A 24,301-nucleotide genomic window follows, 5' to 3' on the forward strand; every position below is an offset into this window, starting at 1 on the left:
AGTGGAGGTTCCCACCTCATTAGTGCAGTGTTTCGAAGGTCTGGAGAGAGTGCAAGCACTACGTCTGTTTCTGACAGCTAGTCGAGGTGATAACTGAGAAGATCTGGAGGAACGGGCTGAAGAAAAACATTGAGAACTACATTTCAGGAGAGAAGAGGCCAGTGAGCATTTGCTTTAAAGATGGAATCTGCCACTATGGTATTGACATTGCTCTCAATATGGACCGTCACCTCTGCTGTGCCGACTGAAGAAGAGGGTGAGTCTGATTAGAAATCTGCATTTAAAAACTTTAAATTCCATCATTTTCTTATTTAAAAAACAAAAAAAAACATGTTGACTATTGAATTTAAGCCGTTTGACTTAAAGCCTATATTTGGTAGTAATTTTATAACTTTTGTACAATTTGGTCATTTAAGGAGTACAAATTTTAAAGGATATTTTTTTTAAATGCACTGCTCATGCATTGTTATTATTCTTTTGAAACATTAAAGCATCTACCATTACAATTATTTGTATTTTATAATATATATTAATTATATGTAATTCTAATTATTTAATTACATTTAAAAAAAATATTTTAATAAATTATTAATATTTAAGCCTTCATCAGACACTTGATTAAAGACCATATCTGATCAACAAATGCTTGCAATAATATACCACCATTTAAACCTTACTATAACTATGCAAATTTGTTATTTTTTGTTGTTGTCTAGTATCAATTCGGTGACCAGTTTCATTATACATAGTTAGGTTTGGACACCCATATAGTCTATAGTAGTTTCCTACTTCCTGACTGCCATTTTCCAAAGGTCTAAAATAATAGATTTTTGTTTATTTTTCTCGTAGAACTCAATGAAACTGTCATTTGTACCAATGATCAGATGCAAGTGATCATTCCTGGTATGTTTTTCTTGAGCAAAGATCCACCTGTTTATGTAAGTTTGTACCATTTTCTTTTCCAAAGTAATTATGTGCAATAAATAAATTTGTGATCTTGATATTCTGTTTTCATGATCTCAACTCAGATATGGGATTTGCACCTGAACGATCCCGAATGTCGAGGTGTTGAGGTCGGCAATGACTACGTATTCAGCATAAAGACAAACCTCACGGACTGCGGCACCATTATGGTAATCCTGAAAACGTCCTCAACAAGATTTAAAGATGACGTTGTGTTTAAATACGTGTATAACCATAAACCACTTCAGAAAACTAATTCAAGGTCACTAAAATTGGATTAACATTCCAAATTGATGTCTTTAAATGTCAGATCATTAATGACTCTTACAAAGGTTGTAGACACTTGTTGCATTGAGACAAACTACAAATTTGGCATCTTTTGCTGTTAGACTTAAAAATACAAACAGTACATTTTCATATTTTACTATGCCTTCAATAAAAGGCAACCATGTGCTTTTTCATTATATAAGTAAAGCTGCTGCCAAACAGCGAATTGTACAGCTTTATTTAATAAGTCCCAATAATAAAAATGACATGCATGGCATTAGCATGCTCATAATTATGTGTATTGTAATATCTGAAAACCTTGAGGGTTTGATTTCCTTTTTAGTGATAATTTTAATTAATTTATTTATTTTTCAATAAGCAGATGCACAGCGTTGTTCCTTTCCCTCCAAATTGGCTGGCTAGAGTATTTTCAGAGCACAGAGGGGAGGGCAAACAGCCATGCGGCTCTAAATTATCCTGATTTATATGGAAATGATAACTGTGTTTTCAGCTGCGGTGAATAGGCCAACTATAATTCAGTGTCGTACTTTACACTGCTTCTTTTATTTGGCTCTACGGCTCGTCTCAAACAGCAGTAGCACAGCCCAGACGACAAGCTAAACTCTGGCATGGCATAAATCTGTACTTGAGACCACGAGTAGCGTTGAGAGGCTGTCTCAGGCTTCACAAGGGCATTTTTTGTAAAGCCAGCAAAAGGTTAACGCAGCTTTGAGAGGGGACAGAATCCCTCCTTCTCCCCTTTAGTACTTTTCCTAAGGTTTTCTCATACTTGCCTGATGAAACGAGGGCATTTGTGGATTAGCACTGAACATTTTCTCTAGAGCCTAGACTAAGTGTGAATAAGGAGGTGTGTTTGTAATGGTAGGGGAATAAAGCGCCAATAAAGTCTGTTATACCGGATGCTGTATGGTAAGTTTTGGCCCATTCAATAGCCAAATTGTTTCTTTCTTTCCTTTGAACTTTTACCTTTTATTGGCTTGTGAATGTCAGTTAGATGTTATTAAACTGTAGGGTTGTTATTCAGATTGAAATTGTACATGGTTGCTAATTGTTTACAGTTGCTAAGGGATGGATGGATGTATTGATTATTGGTAATATTTTTTCCAGGCATCGGATGATAACCACATCATGTTCACCAACTCAATTCGCAACAATGAAACTGATGTTATCACCAGAAGTTATGTCAACATCACATTTGGCTGTCGATACCCAGTAAACTACATGGTCCAGCAGCAGAATGGGGAAAATTTGATCCGAGTGGATGTCAGGTGTGTTTGTCCCATCATTATATTACCAGTTAATTAAGTTTCAAACTGTCAGTCTTTCTTGTGTCATTTTGGTTCAAAGCTCAGTTTGTCTGGGACCGCACCACTCCAAATGTAGTAATGGTTTAATTATTAAAATGTTTCCAGGCTTATAAAAGGCTGAGCCCCACTAATTGTTTGTTTGTATGTAAACACATAAAAGGATGCGAAAAGTAACAAAAGACTGCCTCAGGGTCTAACTCAAGAGTTTCAATCAATATTCATTGAGCAAGGCTTTCAGCCCCTTCAATGACCCTTTTTAACATTCTTTGCCCTCGCAGGACAATTACTCTCAATACAGAGGATGGGAATTTCTCAGTCTCCATGCTGCTCTATAAAGACGAAGAGTTCCAGGATAAATGGACCACTGTTCCTTCACTTACACTTGAAGACAGCATCTATGTCAAAGTTTACATGGTTTGTGTTTAGCAGAATAGGTGACATTACACACAAGCTATTAATGGCTTTCATGAAAGCTGCATATTCTTTGGATGCAGCATCAAAAAAGACTGAACAGTTTGTGGGAAAGTCTGTGTTTTTTTCCCCCGCTGAACACAAGTTTTAAATACAGCTTGTCATTAGCGGTTTACATTTTCATTAATACATTTAGCGGGCACTTTTACCCAAAGCGACTTCTAGTTAATGTGACTAAAATAAAAAACTGAAAATTAACACTGAATACAAGAGACTAATGAAGGTCTGTCCGTCCATCCATCCATTTGTCCATCCATCCATCCCAATGATTTAATTAATCTATCGTTATGTCCGTCCATCCATCCAATTAATCTATCTTTATGTCTGTCCATCCTTCCGTCCATCCATCCATCCCAATGATTAATAAATCTATTGTTATGTCCGTCCGTCCATCCATCCCAACAATTCAATTAATCTATCTTTATGTCCGTCCATCCATCCATCCCAATGATTTAATAAATCTATCGTTATGTCCGTCCATCCATCCATCATCCATCCAATTAATCTATCTTTATGTCCGTCCATCCATCCATCCCAATGATTTAATTAATCTATCGTTATGTCTGTCCATCCTTCCGTCCATCCATCCCAATGATTAATAAATCTATCATTATGTCCGTCTGTCCATCATCCATCCAATTAATCTATCTTTATGTCCGTCCGTCCATCCATCCCAATGATTTAATAAATCTATCGTTATGTCCGTCCATCCATCCATCCATCCATCATCCATCCAATTAATCTATCTTTATGTCCGTCCATCCATCCATCCCAATGATTTAATTAATCTATCGTTATGTCTGTCCATCCTTCCGTCCATCCATCCCAATGATTAATAAATCTATCATTATGTCCGTCCATCCATCATCCATCCAATTAATCTATCTTTATGTCCGTCCATCCATCCATCCCAATGATTTAATTAATCTATCGTTATGTCTGTCCATCCTTCCGTCCATCCATCCCAATGATTAATAAATCTATCGTTATGTCCGTCCGCCCATCATCCAATTAATCTATCATTATGTCCGTCCATCCATCTGTCCATCCATCCATCCCAATGATTTAATTAATCTATCGTTATGTCCGTCCGTCCGTCCGTCCATCCATCCAATTAATATATCATTATGTCCTACCATCCATCCCAGTGATTTAATTAATATATTGTTATGTCCATCCATCCTTCCGTCCATTCATCCAATTAATCTATTGTTATATCTGTCCAACCATCCTTTGTTCTACAATTGTTCTAAATTTGATCTCTCTATCTCTCTTCTAAAAGAAACTGACACACGTTCTGTGCATCATCTCTCAAACAGTCACTGCTTTAAATATGTCTGTTTATTACTGACAAAGCTTTCTGGACTCTTATCTTACAGATTCCAGCGAATCTGTTTCTTAGAGTGGAGAGATGCTGGGCCACACCAACCAAAGACCCATACAGCAACATTCAATACACCTTCATCAGGGACAGGTTTGTTGATGTAGACCCCCGGAAATGGTTTAATGAACGCAATATTATTTATTGTGTTGATGTATTTCCTATTCAAATACCAAGTTGGTGTGGGACAAATTGAATGGCTCATCTTTTTTTTTTTCTTTTCTATTCTTTAATAGCCAATAGCCTATACTTTAGGTCACAGCCCAGCAGAACCATGATTTTCTACATGCTGTTGCTTGTCAGAGGCAGGTGGTATTGGGGCAATGACATTTTCATTCTAGAAGCCGTTTAAAAAATTTGTACACAATCCAATGGAAAAGATGAGATCAATATTTTTGTTCCACTTTCCCGAAAAGACTATACATTTTAAATGCATATAATGTATCTGCTAAAATTTATTTTCAACTTTTAGGAGTATGCTAGACAAACAAGCTAAAAGCTAACAGACTTATAGGAATAATCTAGATTCAAAATAAGTTAATAACTTGTTAGCATTTGTGGCATTATGTCATCATGTCCCTCCTTTTCTTAAAAAAAAAAAGACAAAAGGAAATATTGAGGTTACAGTAAGGCACTTACAATAGAAGTGAATGGGGAAAATTTTGGATGGTTTAAAGGCATAAATGTGAAGCTTATTATTTAATAAAAGGATTTACATTAATTCTTCTGTTAAAACTTGTGCATTATTTCAGCTGTAAAGTGGTTTAAATCATTGTTTTTGTGGTGGAATACTGGCATATGTTGTAAAATTGGAAAGAACTACACAGAAAATGTTAGTATGCAATTTTATCACACTAAAATCCTGTAAACACGCATATTGTTCACGAGCCGTCTTTACTTTTGATCAGTGGGTAATTTTGATGTTTATGGATTGGCCCATTCACTTCTATTGTGCTTCACTGTAATCTCGATTTATTCTTTATTTATCATTTTTTTTAAAGGGACAAGTTGAAATTAACTTCATCAATATTATGCCACAAATGCTGTTGATTGATTTTAGCTCTTATTTTACCCGAAATATTCCTTTAAAGGCACAAAACCCCAATTCTGTTTTCATTGTATCTTTGATGCAGAAATACTGTTTTCATGTGTGTGAGATTAATGCTATTCCATTACTTATATAAAATACGATGGTTACTCTTTCCAAAATAAATGTATGTGTAATCTCCTTCAAATAGTGCAAGATGCTTTCTGAATCTTTTTCATTTGATTTATTTTTGGTTTTGTTTTGCTGATGACCGTTGTGGGTAATAACAGGTTACCACAGTTTTATTGTAGCATTATTTATTGTAGTACCTTCTGTATGTGATATTCATGGTGAAACCATGGTTACCATGGTAAATATTTGCCTGATGAGCATTGTACTGATTTAAAAACTAATTTAGCTTATTAACTCCCATCTATTGTCCTTTGTGTAAGATACCCTCATTCTCCACCTCATTAGTCCTTTGCTTGTGTTTTAAATACTTCATTCAGTGATAATTATCACCAACTGTATCAAAGGATGTTGTTGAGACACATTGTCGAAACTGTTGCTAAGGGAGCTGATGACAAAACTAAGTATGCAGTCTAAGTCATGTGACGGCAGTCTGAGGCCGTATGCATTTCAGTTTAACAGCTGTGCCTGTCCTGTACAATACGGGCAGTTTCAATGCTTTCAGCAAGGAGAAAGTGGAAACAGTTTTTATGAACAAAAGGGAAAACTGTCCAATTTAAATATCATTCCCATGAGTTCAAGACTGTAAATACACATGGACATCGACAAACCTGTAGCGGTTGGCTACTAATCATTTTTTTTGGGAGGGACACCTGTCAGTGTCTATGGTGGTGGTTGCTTGAGGAAAACAATATAATGCTTACCGTCTTTTCCCATCAAATTAGCTGCCCGGTGCTATCAAATGACCAGACACTAGCTGTGATGAAGAACGGACAAGGTCCAGAGGCTCTGTTCAGGGTCCAAATGTTCAAGTTTGTTGGCAGCTCCTACACAGATGTGTTTCTCCACTGCAACGTCCAGATCTGTCATAACACAGGAGGGGTGTGCCAACCTGTAAGTCCACACCGATGCCTACAAACCACCGCAAAAACATCAAGACAGTCTACACAAAGCACTTTTATATTGAATATCCAATGCACACAAGAGCATCAAAGATAATGATGTATGATTCATCAGTTATTGTTAAGCATTTGAATTACTCTTAATGTTCTGAATGGGATAATTCACCCAAAAATGACAATTCGGTCATGATTTACTTATTATTTTTTTTGCATGTATTTTTACTTCCATGGTACACAAAAGGAGATATTTAGCAAAGCCCAGGTCAGTTCAAACAAAAACATAAAAAAATGTTTGCTATATTCCAAGTCTTCTGAAGTCATTCGATAGCTTTGTGTGAGGAACAGAACGAAATTTAAGCCGTTATCGCTTGTTTGAGTTTTTCAGCAAACACTTTCCATTTTATGGAAAAGAGTAGCCTGGTCATTCTGCTAAAAGTCTTCTTTTATGTCCCACTGAAGAAAAAGAAAAAATGACAAAATTTGAATGACATAAGGGTGAGTAAATGATGAAAGATTTTTTTATTACTGGGTGGACTACCCCTTAAAAAATTAAATGTGTAAAATATTTTTTGCATCAACTGAGTGTGTTTATATGCACATTAGTATTCTGATAACTTCCAAAAATAAGCTTGTTTAAAAAATCCTACAATGCAAGAAAACAGTGTCTTAAAAGGATAGTTCACCCAAACATTTTAAATTCTCTCATTATTTACTCATCCTCATATATCACACGTGTGTTTGTCTTTCTTCACTAGAACACATTTGAAGAATATCTCAGCTCAGTAGGTCCTTAAAATGCAAGTGAATGACTTATTTCTATTTTGAAGCTCCAAAAATCACAGACAGACAGCATAAACATCATCCATACGACTCCAGCGGTTAAATTAATGTCTTCTAAATGTCTTTGGTGCAAAAAACATCACTATTTAAGTACTTTTTCACTATAATTCAACGTGATGTTAAGCTTCATGAGACAGTGGTGTCTAAGAGGCCTCTCGTGAGACGTATTCGCGTTGCCATGATACCGATATTCTCCAATCTCCAGGATAAGCACACAAACGCACCATTGTGAGTAAAGAAACAGATAAGTACAGATCTAAACCAAAACCAACGAAGCTTCTGTACAGTGTTCCTCCTCCTCACTTGTAAACAGCGCTGCTCTTCCAGCTGTGTCGCATGTGCGTCAGTTCTCGTGTTTCAAATGCGATTACTTCACACTTGCGTACCACTCCTGACCGAAGTATGATTTTGAGTTTAAAAACTATTTAATATTTATCTTTTTCATGCCAAAAGTGATCGTCACTTTAGAAGACATAAATGTAACCGCAGGAGTCGTATGGATCTCGTTTATGCTGACTATGATTTTTGGAGCTTCAAAAGAGTAATCGCCATTCACTTGCATTTTAAGGACCTACTGAGCTAAGATATTTAAGTATATTTCGTCAAATGTGTTCTGGTGAAGAAAGCAAGTTATATATACTTGGGATATCATTAGGGTGAGTAAATAATGAGAGAATTTTCATTTTTGGGTGAACTATCCCTTTAAATGTATCTGATTATTCTCTGCTTTTGATGGCAAAACTTAAAAACAGGCATGCACACAACACTGGTGCACATTAGATACGCCGGAAAGAACACCGGTTAAGGTGTTTACATGCAAAGCCAATTTGGGGTAATGGCCAAAATCTGTGCCGATTGTTAGTTTTTTGCTTAAACAGTGAATGACCAGATAAAGGAAAGCCATTTAAAGCATTCACATGGTTTACTAAGCATAATCAGTGCAACATCATGCATGTAAACATGCTCATTAATCCATCTTTACATCACAGAACTGCTTTGTTGAAGATAGGTCAGTACGGATAAGAAGGAATGTTGCATCTTCTCACACGGTCTCGTATGGACCAATCAGAAGGCTGAAAGCAAACACTGAAAACACTAGTCAGGGTAAGTCTTTCAAACTGTTGTATATGTGGTCTTTGCTTGTTTGTGTTTGACCAGAAAGTAAAAAATATATTTGTCACAATAATGCATGTCTTCTTGAACATCTCCAATTCAGGTGCAAAAATACCCCCTGTCGAGACGTTTGTGCTGGGAGGTCTTCTGTTCGTCCTGATGCTCGTCACAGGGGTTTTTGGGAAACTTTGGTTGCAGAGCAGGAACTCGTATCCCACTCAAGAGGCCCAGCTCACCCTCTCCAACATCCACCATATCTCAGAGGTGGCCAGCTAACCTCTGATATATAACTCCATATATAAATACATGAACATACACACATGCACGCATGTGTTTTATGAGGAATGCTCCATTTGAAAGTGTCTACTAAACTGTAGTGCATTTTATTTTAGTACTTATTTTGTGTTTTATTGTGAAATAAATAAAGTAATAAAACAATGAAACCACTTTTTAGATTCCTGAAAGCTTGCTGATCAATTAAAATTTTAAGTGGCATTAATTTTAATTGAGAATATATATATATATATATATATATATATATATATATATATATATATATATATATATAGTACAGTGCATTCAGGAAGTATTCAGACCCCTTCATTTTCAGCAAAAAGCTGATTTTTGATAACTTTGCAAATTAATAAAATAGTAAATGTTCAGACCCTTTGAGATGACACTTGAAATTTAGCTCAGGTGCATATCATTTCTCTGGATCATCTTTGAGATGTTTCTACACTTTGATTGGAGTCCACCTGTGGCAAATTCAATTATTGGACATGATTTGGAAAGGCACACACCTGTCTATATAAGGTCTCACAGCTGAAAATGCATATCAGAGCAAAAACCAAGCCATGAGGTCAAAGGAACTGCCTGCAGAGCTCTGAGACCAGATTGTGTCGAGGCACGAAAGGCTACGAAAAAAATGTGGCTGCATTAACGGTTCCCAAGAGCACAGTGGCCTCCATAATTCTTAAATGGAAGTTTGGAACAACCAGGACTCTTCCTAGAGCTGGCCGTCCAGACAAACTAAGCAATCGGGGGAGAAGGGCTTTGTAAGAGAGGTGACCAAGAACCCAATAGTCACTCTGGTTGAGCTCCAGAGATCATGTGTGGCAATGGCAGTAACTTGCAGAAGGACAACCATTACTACAACACTCCACCAATCTGGGCTTTATGGCAGAGTGACCAGACGGAAGCCTCTCCTCAGTGCAAGACACAAAAAAGCTCTTAAAGGACTCTCAGACTGTGAGAAACAAGATTCTCTGGTCTGATGAAATGAAGATGAAACTGTCTGGCCTCAATTCCACGAGTCATGTCTGGAGGAAACCAGGCACCGCTCATCACCCTTGCAATACCATCCCAACGATGATGCATGGTGGTGCTAGCATAAGAGGTAGACAGTAATGAAATACATTTATTTGAGTACTGTACTTAAGTACACTTTTTGAGTAGCTGTAATTTACGCCTACTTGTATTATTATTTCTGGAAAGTTTGCTGTCCTTTTCTGCATATCGCGGCGGCCCATTTTGCGGCCGACCCACCGGCCCGCTCGGTTCTCCCGAAGGCCAGTCCACCGGTATGCCAGATTACCAGTCCAGCCCTGAGTTCAGCCATATATGTATATCTGGTCTCTGTCAATACAATCAGAGACAATAGTAACTTAAGCTGCATTAGCCGTGGAATCAGCTAACAAGCACATTCGGAAAGGCGATTTACAAACATTCACAAAATATAAAGTGTGATACTTACATCTTCAGGATATAAAGCTGGAACACGAACAGTTGGTACTGATCAGTGCCTGAGAATCATTTTTTTTAAAATCCTGCTTTATATTGACACTCATTCACAAAGCAGTCTGGTGTAAAATACAAAAATAAAATGTTTTGGGGCACATTTCCTTCAAAAACAGACTCTTATGTTCACAGTCCCACAACAGTCTTCGGTGTCGGAAGGACAGTTTTATTTAATCGCTTATTAGTATTTAATTCGATATAATAACAGTGTGTGATGTTGTCACTGCTGTCTGTATATTTTGATTTCGGTGCGTGAGTGCTGATATACTGAAAAGAACTGCAGACAGAAACTAGATGGGTACATTTCCTGAAGAAAATGTGAGTGGTGCTTGCCGTGGCAAAACTCGTCAAACAGCATGTTGTAACTGGAAAAGAAAAAAAATTATGGTCATAAATAAATCAGCCCAGAAGTCTGTACGATTTTCTGGTGCAGAAATATGTGATTTTTTACTCGGTTGCTAGGGTAAGCCCATGTGGTTGCTATGCAGTTACCAAGGTAATACAATACATGGCTCCTTTCCATCCTGAGTGAAATAAGTCAACCCGGAAGTCTGTAGTGTTTTCTGGTGCAGAGATATGTGATTTGTTACTCGGTTGCTAGGGTAACCCCATCTGGTTGCTAGGCAGTTACCATATTGATACTAATGAAGTGTCCTTGCCATCCTGGTTGAAATAAATCAACCCAGAAGTCTGTACTGTTTTCTGGTGCCGAGATATGTGATTTGTTTCTCGGTTGCTAGGGTAACCCCATCTGGTTGCTAGGCAGTTACCATAGTGATAGTAATCAAGTGTCCTTGCGATGCTGAGTGAAATAAATCAACCCGAAGTCTGTACTCTTTTCTGGTGCCGAGATATGTGATTTGTTTCTCGGTTGCTAGGGTAACCCCATCTGGTTGCTAGGCAGTTACCATAGTGATAGTAATCAAGTGTCCTTGGCGATCCTGAGTGAAATAAATCAACCCGAAGTCAGTACTATTTTGTGGTGCAGAGATATGTGATTTGTTACTCGGTTGCTAGGGTAACCCCATCTGGTTGCTAGGCAGTTACCATAGTGATAGTAATCAAGTGTCCTTGCGATGCTGAGTGAAATAAATCAACCCGAAGTCTGTACTCTTTTCTGGTGCCGAGATATGTGATTTGTTTCTCGGTTGCTAGGGTAACCCCATCTGGTTGCTAGGCAGTTACCATAGTGATAGTAATCAAGTGTCCTTGCCATCCTGATTGAAATAAATCAACCCGGAAGTCTGTACTCTTTTCTGGTGCCGAGATATGTGATTTGTTTCTCGGTTGCTAGGGTAACCCCATCTGGTTGCTAGGCAGTTAACATAGTGATAGTAATCAAGTGTCTTTGCCATCCTGATTGAAATAAATCAACCCGAAGTCTGTACTCTTTTCTGGTGCCGAGATATGTGATTTGTTTCTCGGTTGCTAGGGTAACCCCATCTGGTTGCTAGGCAGTTACCATAGTGATAGTAATCAAGTGTCCTTGCCATCCTGATTGAAATAAATCAACCCGGAAGTCTGTACTCTTTTCTGGTGCCGAGATATGTGATTTGTTTCTCGGTTGCTAGGGTAACCCCATCTGGTTGCTAGGCAGTTAACATAGTGATACTTATCAAGTCTCCTTGCCATCCTGATTGAAATAAGTCAACCCGGAAGTCTCTATGTTTTTGTGATGCAGAGATATGTGATTTGTTACTCGGTTGCTAGGGTAAGCCCATCTGGTTGCTAGGCAGATACCATAGTGATACTAATCAAGTGTCCTTGCCATCCTGATTGAAATAAGTCAACCCGGAAGTCTCTACGTTTTTCTGATGCAGAGATATGTGATTTGTTACTCGGTTGCTAGGGTAAGCTCATCTGGTTGCTAGGCAGTTACCATAGTGATACTAATGAAGTGTCCTTGCCATCCTGATTGAAATAAGTCAACCCGGAAGTCTCTATGTTTTTGTGATGCAGAGATATGTGATTTGTTACTCGGTTGCTAGGGTAAGCCCATCTGGTTGCTAGGCAGTTACCATAGTGATACTAATGAAGTGTCCTTTCCATCCTGATTGAAATAAGTCAACCCGGAAGTCTCTACGTTTTTCTGATGCAGAGATATGTGATTTGTTACTCGGTTGCTAGGGTAACCCCATCTGGTTGCTAGGCAGTTACCATAGTGATACTAATCAAGTCTCCTTGCCATCCTGATTGAAATAAATCAACCCAGAAGTCTCTCTGATTTTGTGGTGCAGAGATATAGTTACTGCTAAACGGTTGCTAGGGTACTCTGTTTAGTTGCTAGGGAGTGGCTTGGCAGCTGCCAATCATGAATCTCCAAAGGCTGCTTGTCAGTATGAATGATATAAACCAACTCCCATGCCTCTGTGACATTCAGAATGGAAGATATCCCTCTATGGATTTTGGTTGTTAAGGTGCTCGACAATGGTTGCTAGGGAGGGGCTAGGAAGTGTTGATTTGATGCATGATTGGCTGTTTGCTGTCCCGAGTCAAACGAGACCACCCTTGTGTTTCTATGACACTTCTATCCGGAGATATCCCTTTGATCTGTTTCAATAGAAGTCTATGGGACTTGTTGCTAAGGTGCTCTTAATGGTTGCTAGGGCGTGGCTTGATAGCTTCACAATGATCCTGAGAGACTGATTGGTCGTCTGAGTAAAATGAGCCCACCCCTGGTCTCTATGACACTGTGATCCAGAGCTATGTTCAATACAAATCCCTATGCCTTTTCATTTCATGGGCCGTCCTACACCATTATAAGTCAATTGGGGCATTTTTGGGCAGCTCCTGCCCCCAGGGGTGCAACTTTTACCCCATATTGAGGTATGCTCTTACAGAGCCTGCCAGCCTCTTCAAATGTGGCAAATCACACGTTTCTGTGAAATCCTCGCTCGGAGCTGTGACGCTCAAAGTTTGTCACAATGTTAAGTCTATGGGATTTTTCGGCCGCTTTTTTGCCCCTGGGGCAAATACCGTACCCCGATCGCTTATAAAAGTCATAGCACACGTGTCCTCAATAGGCCGTTCGATTTGACACCTCATTTGTGGGTCTACGCCAAACGGTGCGGGACGAGTTAGGTGCCGAAGTTTTGTACGGAGATAGAATAATAATAAAAAGAAGAAAAATAAAAATAAAAATAAGTATGTGAGATTACAATAGTGATGCTTTGCAAGCACCACTAATGAGCGGAGATTAAACACACGCGCATGCGCACACTATTTACAATAAAACATTTTACAAGTGATGTATATATTTATTTATTTTTTTATTTTTTGCTGAGACATTATTCTTCTCACCGTGTCTGCTCCAGCTCTGGGACAACTCAGCCAGAAACCCAATCGGACATCTCTGGAGAGACCTGAAAAAGGCTGTCCACCGACGGTCCCCATCCAACTTGACAGAGTGTTAGAGGATCTTCAGAGAAGAATCCCCAAATCCATGTGTGCAAAGCTCGTCGCATCATACCCAAAAATAATTGAGGCTGTAATCGCTGCCAAAGGTGCTTCAACTAAACGTTCAGAATACTTATGTCAATGTGATATTTCAGTTTTTTATTTTAAATGAATTTCCAGTTATCAAAAATTGCTTTGTTATTATGGGGTACGGAGTGTAGATTGATGTGGGGTGGGGGATAAATAAATAAATATATATATATATATATATATATATATATATATATATATATATATATATATATATATATATATATATATATATATATATATATATATAACTTGTAAAATGTTTTATTGTAAATAGTGTGCGCATGCGCGTGTGTTTAATCTCCGCCCATTTCTGTCTGCAGTTCTTTTCAGTATATCAGCACTCACGCACCGAAATCAAAATATTAATATACAGACAGCAGTGACAACATCACACACTGTTATTATATCTAATTAAATACTAATAAGCGATTAAATAAGACTGTCCATCCGACACCGAAGACTGTTCGACGGTAAGATACTTTCATGTGTGTTTACTTTGACTAGTTTCCATAACCGAATATACTCCGTCTTTTGTTGAATGACAAATTAAATATTTATTGTCCAATTTTAAATAGAATCAAAAATGCTTGCCAGCCAAAGAAGTTTATTCATTTCGTGTGCGTGTAATTTATTATCCCTGAATTAGCGGCTACCAAGCTAATGCGAAGGTCTTTGTATTTGAGAGTTTTAAACAAATTAAAACCTACCTGTCATAATATAAATATTTAAAGATGTTTGGGAACGGTTCATTCGTGTTAAGTCATTGGTTATTGATCTAAAAGTGGTCACGACCCTATCCGGTTATTGTTGACAGTCGTTATATTCAAGCTCAGGAAGAACAACAAAAGCTGCATCAGGTTTCATGAGCTTTGACTGAGATGAGCTTGAATTCATTGCATGTATAAAACCAGTTTGGAGGTCATTGTTTTGGGATAATTTTATGTTTTGGGGTTGTTATGTTTAGGGATTATTAGGATCGAGGGCTGTCAACAGGGCTCACATTAGGGAATATTTGTAGAAGAATATCTCAGCTCTGTAGGGCCATACAATGCAAGTGAATAGTGGTCAGAACTTTGAATCCCCAAAAAGCACATACAGGCAGCATAAAAGTAATCCATAAGACTCCAGTGGTTTAATCCATGTCTTCTGAATTGATATGATCAAGAAACGGATCAATATTTAAAAATAGAAGAATGTGGAAGTGAAAGCGAAAGTGGAGATTCATAGTAAAAAGGACTTAAATATTGATCTGTTTCTCACCCACACCAATTGTTTCACTTCTGAAGACATTTTATGCTGCCTTTATGTGCCTTTGGAGCTTTGGTCACCATTCACTATTCTTTTAAAAATGTTCCTTTGTTCAGCAGAAGACAGAAAGTCATACACATCTGGGATGCCTTGCAGGGTGCGTAAATTATGAGAGAATTAAAATTTTTGCGTGAACTAATCCTTTAAATTAATCAAATAAAAATTACAAATCCAAAATTCAGCCAGTTCATATTCTCCAATCTTAAGTAAAAAGGAAAATGAGTAAGAAAATACTTTGATAGACAGATGTATGCTCACTTCATGTTGCACGGTTGAAACAGCTAATACTCGACCTCACCGCAACAACAGCTTGTATTTGAGCCAGGACGCTAGACGGAGTGCAGCTGAATGAAACGGAACAAAAGGATTTCGAAAATCGCTTTTCCAAATGTAACTTCTTTCACTTGACTCAGCGTTTTAAAATGCATTTGCTTATGCTAGGAATTCTGATAAGAGATGAAGCTAAATCTAATGGGCTGTTTACACCAAACTTATTTTTGTGTTCATCTGCGCTGTTTTTCTATTGATTTTCATTGTCAACATTGCTAAATGGACGTCATCAACCGTTGCGCCACATCTGTTTTTTCAGCATCTCGTGCAGGAGAGCTGCGCTTCCAGATGTATGTCGAGTTAAAAAAAAGTGTCTTGGCACACCAACTTTGCTATTTATTTATTTTCCGCTGCAGAAAAAATTGTATGCATATTTTTATCCTTCAAATTAGCTTTTTTAATTTAATTTAGAATTTTTATATGACGGCCTTATTAGGATCATATCATGTTTAAGATCAATTTGGTTCATGACATGTATAGGTTCACTGGCATCATTTCATATATGGGGTCATATCATGTTTGGGATTTTTTTTTTTTTTCATTAAATCATGGTAAAGGGATAGTTCTCCCAAAAATGAAAATTCTCTCATCATTTACACACCCTCATGATATCTCAGGTGTGAATTACTTTCTTTCTTCAGCAAAAAACATGTGAAACAAAAATAGAAAAATATCTGTTCCAAAAAAAAGTTCCAAAAATCACAGACAGTCAGCATAAATGTTGTCGATACGACTGTCTTGTAAAGTGATGCGATCACTGTTGGTGCAAAAATTATCAATATTGAAGTACTTTTTAACTATGAACCATCACTTCTGGTAAGCTTCAGGTAAGGGTGGACCACACGGTCTCTTGTGTGACTTTTTCACGTTGCAAGATTACAGACGTAATCTCAAATTCTCCTCTTGGTCGAGACATCCAGGATAAGCACACAAACGCACCATTGTGAGTAAAGAAACTGATAAATACAGATCTAACCAAAAACCAACCAAGCTTCTGTACAGCGCTGCACATTCATGTGTGATGCACATGCCTCAGTTCTCACGTGAACTTGTCAACGCTATTGTCACGTGCCTACTGCTGCTGATCTGAAGCGATGATTTAGATTGCCTTATGAATTATGCCTTGTTTTCAATCTTGTCATATTGGGGTCATGTCATTTAGGATCATGCCATTTCATATCTGAACTGGTTTGTGGTCTGTTGTAATTATGAGCAGTTGATTATGCAACCATGTCATATTACATTGGCATTGCACATGAGCACTATACCAAACACCTGAGTGATTCAGAACATCCTCAAATGTGTTTTGCAGCCCCTCAGTACACTTCTTTCAGAAGATGCCATCACAAGACACATGGTAGCCTAACACGCTGGCATTGTACACAAACATTACACAATGTTTATACCCAGCCGGCAATATAAGGTCTATGTTAAAAGTCAACTTGATCATTCAAAGCTCACAACACAGTGTGACCCCCCCTCTCCCTAACTTACTCGAATGGTTTGTATTTAGGTCATGCTGGCTGAGTCTAACTGCACATGTCTAGCCAAGCCCTATCATGTTGGAGAGAGAAGCTTCTTGAATGACAGTGCAGTATTTAGCCTTTATGGAAGTGTTTCTATTGAATGAAAGCCATGACTGATTCCTGTAACATGCCGTTCAGAAACATAGGCTCATGTTCCTTCTGAGTCTTCGAAGAATTGGTGTGATGTGCAACTGTGCGACAAGGAGAGTTGTGAAATACAATGCAATGGTTTAGACTAGTGATTTGGTAAACATACTGCAAAAGGGCAGATGGCTCTGATTTACACTTATCCCTTAGCAGGGACTTTCCAAATGAGTTGAGGACTTAAATTTTAAGCCGTGTGATGTGTTGTACCCAAAAATGCCCCACATGTTGGTCCAAAATAAGATTATGATTTTAACCTTGTGTAACTGGGTGTATTTCAGAACAAGAATAAACACTTCACATTCACTGCATGACAAGACATGAATTATTAATTAGGGATCCGATCTAATTATTTGTTTTCTATTCTATTACAGAGTTTGGAATAGTCTCTTTGAATTAAGAAAGCTGTTAATATTTGCAATGGAAGGCCTTCATTTCCATTGCCTGAACTGTGTGAACCGACGATGTATGATAAGAACAGAGGCTAGCATTTCCTGTGACCTCATGGGTTGCCCACTTGTGTGTGGGGCTGTTTTCCACTCATGCAAACTGAATGAACACCTTTTACTGTGCCCTTATGAAAGAGTGCCATGTCTGAACTTTGGATTTGGATGTCCATTTACAATTGCCAGGGTGAAAATGGCACAACACCTTAAAACGTGCCCAGCTAGTGTTGTATGTTGCACTATGGAATGGAATCGATGGCCGGTTAGTTATGCAGATAGCAAGTCCTATGAGAACTTGAGTAAGGATGTTTGTGATGTGGAGCAGCTTGACATGGCTTTGGCTCTACAGGATCAGCGTATGTTACTAGAATCTCTTAAAGTCGCAACCACTGTGACAAAAAACGTTGAAGAGCAAAATCAGGAAAATGAAAGGTTGAACTCGGATACGGAAAATAAATTGATCAAAACAGATGAGGAACCATTCGGTCAACCGTACATTGCTTCTGTTGAAAACAGTGTAGTTTTAGCAGAAACTTTGGACATTCTCAGTAGTGCAAAGAATATTGACTTGATCGTAGACAATTGCAATGGTGAGGAAGAGAATGGAGCTTGCACCAATTTCAGGAATGGAGATGGGGACCCTAGGAGTGACGCCATGAAAGAAAGTGACACGGATTCAGACTCTGAGTTGGGAGCTGTTGGTGGAGCTGACTGTCCTTTTCCTGTAGACCCTGAAGAAGAAGGAGATGATTGTTTAGGAAACAATGGATATGGTGAGTCTTCTGAGGAAGAAGAGGAAGAGAATGGTGGAATAGAACCTAATGGATATCATGATGAAGGGAATGATGACAACCTGGTCAAACTTAAAAAGGTTCTTCTGGATGGAGCTGCAACGATCAGTGGTTCCTCAAACGTTAGGCAAGTGTTGCCATATCATTCAATGCCTATTGTAGCACGGGAGCCAGAAATGGCCCCTTTGGCCCAACTACCTCTCCCTTTGCCCATTGCTTTGCCTAACCTGATGCACAACAATGTTCTGCACCATTTGCATTTTCGAATTGAAGACAGATGGTTGGAGCGCAAATTGGAGAACCTCCAGGTACTCAGGGGCATGAGTTTGTTTACAATCAATGGGCGGAGGAGTCTGTTTTCTGACCCCTATTTATTCAAAGCCAAGATGGAGGATAAGGCAGTGGACACATCGGACCTTGACGTGGCAGATGATCCAATGGGCCTGCATGGCATTGACCTCATCACCGCTGCCTTGCTCTTCTGTTTGGGTGACTCGCCTGGTGGCAGAGGCATCTCGGACAGCCGTTTTGTTGATGGGTATCGCATTGACTTCGGTACACAGACCTTCTCTCTCCCTTCTGCCATATTGGCTACAAACACCATGGTTGGCGATATTGCCTCTGCTTCTGCCTGTGATCATGCCAGTCCACAATTGTCCAACCCAAGTCCATTCCATACCCTGAGGTTAGACTTGGTTCTGGAGTGCGTGGCTCGCTATCAAACCAAGCAACGCTCAATGTTTACCTTTGTGTGTGGACAGTTGTTTCGTAGGGATGAGTTTTCCTCCCATTTTAAGAATGTTCATGGGGACATCCATGCAGGTCTTAATGGATGGATGGAGCAAAGATGCCCACTGGCATACTATGGATGCACATACTCACAAAGAAGATTCTGTCCCTCAGTACAAGGTTTCAGAATAATCCATGACAGACATTTGGGCTCATTTGGCATGCAGCCAGGTCTAGCAGAGTGTTCAGATGAACCTCTCTCCAGAAACACCTGTCAGTTTGACTCCCACTGTGACCACCTTAGTGACATGCCCTTTGAGTTACTCCAGCATATTGCAAGCTTCCTAGATGGTTTTAGCCTGTGCCAACTGTCCAGAGTGTCTCGCACCATGAGGGATGTGTGTGCCAGTTTACTTCTGTCCCGTGGTATGGTAGTCCTCCTCTGGGTGAAGACACAACGTGCTGATGGAACGTCATCCTGGCAGATACAAGACAAGGTAATCAAAGTTGTCTTCATTATTCAGAGCATTCCATACAGATAACCAGTGGTTGGCCAATAGAAAGCCAAGTTATCTTTCTGTCTGTCATTCTATCTATCTATCTATATATCTGTCTGTTGGTCTGTCTGTTGTTCCATCGTTCTGTCTATCATTCTATTTGTCTGTCTGTAGTTCTGTCTGTCTTTCTATCTATATATCTATCTATCTGTGTTGTTGATGATGAAGAGGGTTTTTAGCTAAATATCTGTAATGTGTTTTTGTTAAATGGTACAATGGTATGTTTTTTTTTCTTGCATGTTGAGATCCTTTTAACTTTTCATTTGTTTTTATAAATAAATAGGTCACTCTTTGTTCAGATTGAATTATTGAAAAGAGACCTCAAAAGTCAAAGCCTCTGTCTGTGTCGTTCCATCCATCTAATCATCCATTATTCTTTCTGTCAATCCATCTGACTGTCATTCTGTCTGTCATTCTATCTTTAAATAGCTTTTGGTTTTTCTTGTAAACTCCACAATGCATAGATACAACTGTTTTCAGAATTCTTCATTAATTGTTGATGTCTTTGGATTTTAGGTGTGGCGGTTCAGTACAGCTTTTGACACTGTGAATGAGTGGAAGTTTGCTAACATTTCCAGCATGGCGGATCACCTGAAGACATGCAAGTTCAACACAGTATCGCACCGGGAAGACGCGGTCCCTCTACCATGTATGAGTTTCACGAGAGAACTCACAAAGGAGGGGCGCTCACTGCGATCAGTGCTAAAACCCGTGATATAGGCTGTAATCAAATGCAAACAGAAAATATTTTCCAGTTTGACAGAAGAGGATTACATTTCATTTTATAATATAGCATGCCTTATCTGTTTAAGTTAAGCTTTATAATGTACAGAATTTTTATGGCAAAGTAAAATAAAACTGGAGCCTCAAATTAAACCACTTTTGGAAGAGATTTTTCTAATAAACAATATCTACCTGTTTGATGTAAAGATAATGGTTATATTGCCTGCATATTTTGATACAATATATTTGGAAATGTTTTTGAGTTTCATTGTTTTTGTTGAGATATGTAGACTCAGACTAGAAAAAAATTGTTAAATAGTAATGACCAATTGTAATTGTCAACATTTAGTAATGCAGGAGTTCAAGATGTGTTTGATCAGTGGTTCTCAATTGGTTTGCTTCCAGATTTTACATTGGACATCTAGTGGCGAAACAACACAGCACCTGGCGTGACCTATATTTAATATAATCTGGTCATGTATTCTTTTACCTTGCATAATTTTAATGGTTTCTGAGGATGGGAACATGTCATTCAACATGTCATGTTAACATCTTAACATCTTATTTGACTAACTTCTACTAAGATGAATTTGCTCTAAAATATTATAGAGTTTTATTGGACATACAGACGTCAACAAGTAAAGGCATTTATTTAGGAAACCTTGGTTTATTGCATTATATTATTTGCATTTAGCATTGTTTTTTGCTAGTGTCTGTGAAACTATCAGAACAGATCTGCAACCCATTTTGAGGTCAAGGCCCAGTTGAGAACCACTGATACCTGATTGTACATTTAAAAATCAATTCGTTTTAGGCATTTTTCATTTTTACCACTCAGTTGAAAATAACATATAGCAGTTAAGTCTCTGAGAAACATTTATGCCTTTACATTTTACCAACATACAACATCCCGTACTTGATACCCTCAAACACAGCACTTCCACTAGAATCTTCTGTCTTTCAGAAAGTAAACAAACATTGATTATGTCGGCCGACTATTAATGTTTGTGCCATTATGTTGAATTCCGGGGCAAAGGACTCATCCAAAAATGTACTGTATTGATGTCAACGGTATGTGCTGTATGGCAAAACTTATTTCTCATTACAATCTTTGTGATTTTGAGTCAATGTACCAAAACCTGCAGGACAGGTACAAGACTGCAGTGCTTCTAAACAGTGCATCTGCAGATATTCTTCTCTGTATATCAGGAGTTTAATATGAAACATATGCCATTATAGAGGGCTTTGTTTGTGACAAAGAAACAGTTTTTTGTGATGCTCTTCGAATATAACTTAAAACAAGCCAGTGTTTACGGTTTCTACAGAGTTCAGTTTTTCCTTATTTGTTTTTTTAGGTGTACAGTTAAAATGTAAAATTTGAATTTGGAGAGGAAATAATTATCCATACCTGTTGAGTAGACATGTTGTAAAATCTGAATAACATGCTTTACATTCTACAGCCAGAGCTCCTGATATTTATGTGTAGTGGTTTATATAGAGCAATATTCTGAAACGTTCAAATTTCTGAACATTCTTCAAGCGTCTTTGAACTTTGAAGAGCGAAACAGTGCTTATATATGAGACTTTACCAGTCGATGTGCGCCATGTTATAATGTATATGTTGAAGTGATTTATTTATCTCTAAAGGAACAAAATGCATTTATATAACATGTAAACACAGTGTGGGAGCACATTTTGGAACAATTGTGAATAGTATGAATTTATTGAAATATTACTATAATTCTCAATGTTTTCCTACCTTTACATAGGCCCTATAAACAAGAATGAGGGGAATCAGGATTTTAAATTAGAGCCCAAGAGGTTGATAACAAATTGTGCCGTTTGTTTACTTGTTTGGAAGAGGTCGGTTTATTCAATATGTGGTTTGCACCTTTACTTTGAAAATAAGCATATAGTTAATTTAATGCCATCTCCAAACACTGAGGCTGAGTTTGGAATGTCCTACAATCTCACTACTTTTACTATTTCTGCCTTAGGTAGAAATGGCAGAAGTTGCATGGGTAGTGTGCCATTTCAAACTCAGCATGGCACTTGCCATATAGTTCTATTATTGTGTTGTTTGTGACCTCATGCATGCTAGTGCACAAAATCCTCGTTTTCTGTTGTTAAGAATCCAAATGTTTGATGTTTACCTGGGTAAATGAACCTAAGCTGTTTTTTCATCTTATCATCATTTGCGTTTTGTTAGTATTGTTTATCACATTTTAAAGAGATCCAATCACTGGTGTGATGCTTGACTAAGCACAAGATAGGCCAAGCCAAGTTTCAAATATTTAAAATTAAATCATTATGCAAAGTTAAAAGAAATTAGTTTGCCATTGTATGAAATCAATCACTTAACATTTGGTCAACCTCCTGCTACACTAATTGTTTTAAATTGAACTGTTTAATTATTAAATATAAAAATGAATGGATCAAAATGTATTGCTTAAGTGTATGATGATGTGGTTCCACTTTATATTTAAAATACCTCTATTCTTATGCCATTGAAATTGTTCTTGTTTTTGCCATTTGGTGGTGTTGCTGCAATGTGCATCATCCAAAATACAGTAATAACACTAATATGAGAATACTCTTACAGTTCATTTTCAGCCTTAATCACAATTTATTTTGCCCTCTGCACCAAAACATACACATAGCAAATGAAAAACTTTGAGTAACAGATCCAGATGGGCTCACCTGCTTCAGTAACTCATGGAAATTGGCTCCAACAGCAGAGTTCTCAGAAGGGCTGTAGACAAACAGGGCATCCTGGCCAAATCTATGTCTGTCTGTCTGTCTTATTGGAGAGTTCATCTGTTTCAGAACAGCATCCATCTGTTCATTTGATTATCAAAATATGATGACAAAATGAGGAAAGACAATTGTGTGACCTTCGGGAATTTTTTTCTTTTTAATTTGATTTTTTTTTTTTTTTTTATTTTGGCTGTGTTAATGCCAACGGCTTACATTTTGCCAAAGGTGTGTATTTTTGGGGGAATTTTTATATTTCAATCTCAGTTCCTATCATCTATAATACACTGTACACAAAATAGTTCAACTCAGGACCTTTAGGACAAAAGTGTCCCAATTGAAACCCAATATATGATCCCAGTGCCATTAAAGCATAAAACCATAAATTCTATGATATTATACTTTAATTCCAGAGCCCTGGCTTCCACCAGATGGCACAATTTCTTTCATGTCTAGCCTATGGAGCAAATACAGGTGAAACTCGAAAAATTAGAATATCGTGCAAAAGTTCATTAATTTCAGTAATTCAACTTAAAAGGTGAAACTAATATATTATATAGACTCATTACAAGCAAAGTAAGATATTTCAAGCCTTTATTTGATATAATTTTGATGATTATGGCTTACAGCTTATGAAAACCCCAAATTCAGAATCTCAGAAAATTAGAATATTGTGAAAAGGTTCAGTATTGTAGGCTCAGAGTGTCACACTCTAATCAGCTAAACACCTGCAAAGGGTTCCTGAGCCTTTAAATGGTCTCTCAGTCTGGTTCAGTTGAATTCACAATCATGGGGAAGACTGCTGACCTGACAGTTGTGCAGAAAACCATCATTGACACCCTCCACAAGGAGGGAAAGCCTCAAAAGGTAATTGCAAAAGAAGTTGGATGTTCTCAAAGTGCTGTATCAAAGCACATTAATAGAAAGTTAAGTGGAAGGGAAAAGTGTGGAAGAAAAAGGTGCACAAGCAGCAGGGATGACCGTAGCCTGGAGAGGATTGTCAGGAAAAGGCCATTCAAATGTGTGGGGAGCTTCACAAGGAGTGGACTGAGGCTGGAGTTACTGCATCAAGAGCCACTACACACAGACGGGTCCTGGACATGGGCTTCAAATGTCAAACGCCTTACCTGGGCTAAAGAAAAAAAGAACTGGTCTGTTGCTCAGTGGTCCAAAGTCCTCTTTTCTGATGAGAGCAAATTTTGCATCTCATTTGGAAACCAAGGTCC

At 38.0% G+C, this 24,301-nt stretch overlaps 2 protein-coding genes across 2 annotated transcripts; both read left to right on the plus strand.

Annotated features, from left to right (window-relative positions):
* The first annotated feature begins 96 nt into the window (after window positions 1-96).
* On the plus strand, window positions 97-8,791 carry LOC127662484 (pancreatic secretory granule membrane major glycoprotein GP2-like). Its single transcript, XM_052153673.1, has 9 exons — window positions 97-256; window positions 850-938; window positions 1,029-1,133; window positions 2,359-2,519; window positions 2,837-2,972; window positions 4,409-4,503; window positions 6,352-6,520; window positions 8,358-8,472; window positions 8,585-8,791. Exons 1-9 carry the CDS (start codon window positions 181-183, stop codon window positions 8,755-8,757), a joined length of 1,119 nt encoding a protein of 372 aa, XP_052009633.1. The 5' UTR covers window positions 97-180; the 3' UTR covers window positions 8,758-8,791.
* A 5,309-nt stretch (window positions 8,792-14,100) lies between these two features.
* On the plus strand, window positions 14,101-22,817 carry fbxo30a (F-box protein 30a). The gene is made up of 3 exons (XM_052153668.1): window positions 14,101-14,237; window positions 17,450-19,538; window positions 20,115-22,817. The coding sequence occupies exons 2-3, from the start codon at window positions 17,496-17,498 to the stop codon at window positions 20,316-20,318; spliced, it is 2,247 nt and encodes a 748-aa protein (XP_052009628.1). The 5' UTR covers window positions 14,101-14,237; window positions 17,450-17,495; the 3' UTR covers window positions 20,319-22,817.
* The last annotated feature ends 1,484 nt before the right edge of the window (window positions 22,818-24,301 follow it).

This window comes from Xyrauchen texanus, chromosome 22 (genome assembly GCF_025860055.1).
Source record: "Xyrauchen texanus isolate HMW12.3.18 chromosome 22, RBS_HiC_50CHRs, whole genome shotgun sequence".
Taxonomy (NCBI): Eukaryota; Metazoa; Chordata; class Actinopteri; order Cypriniformes; family Catostomidae; genus Xyrauchen; species Xyrauchen texanus.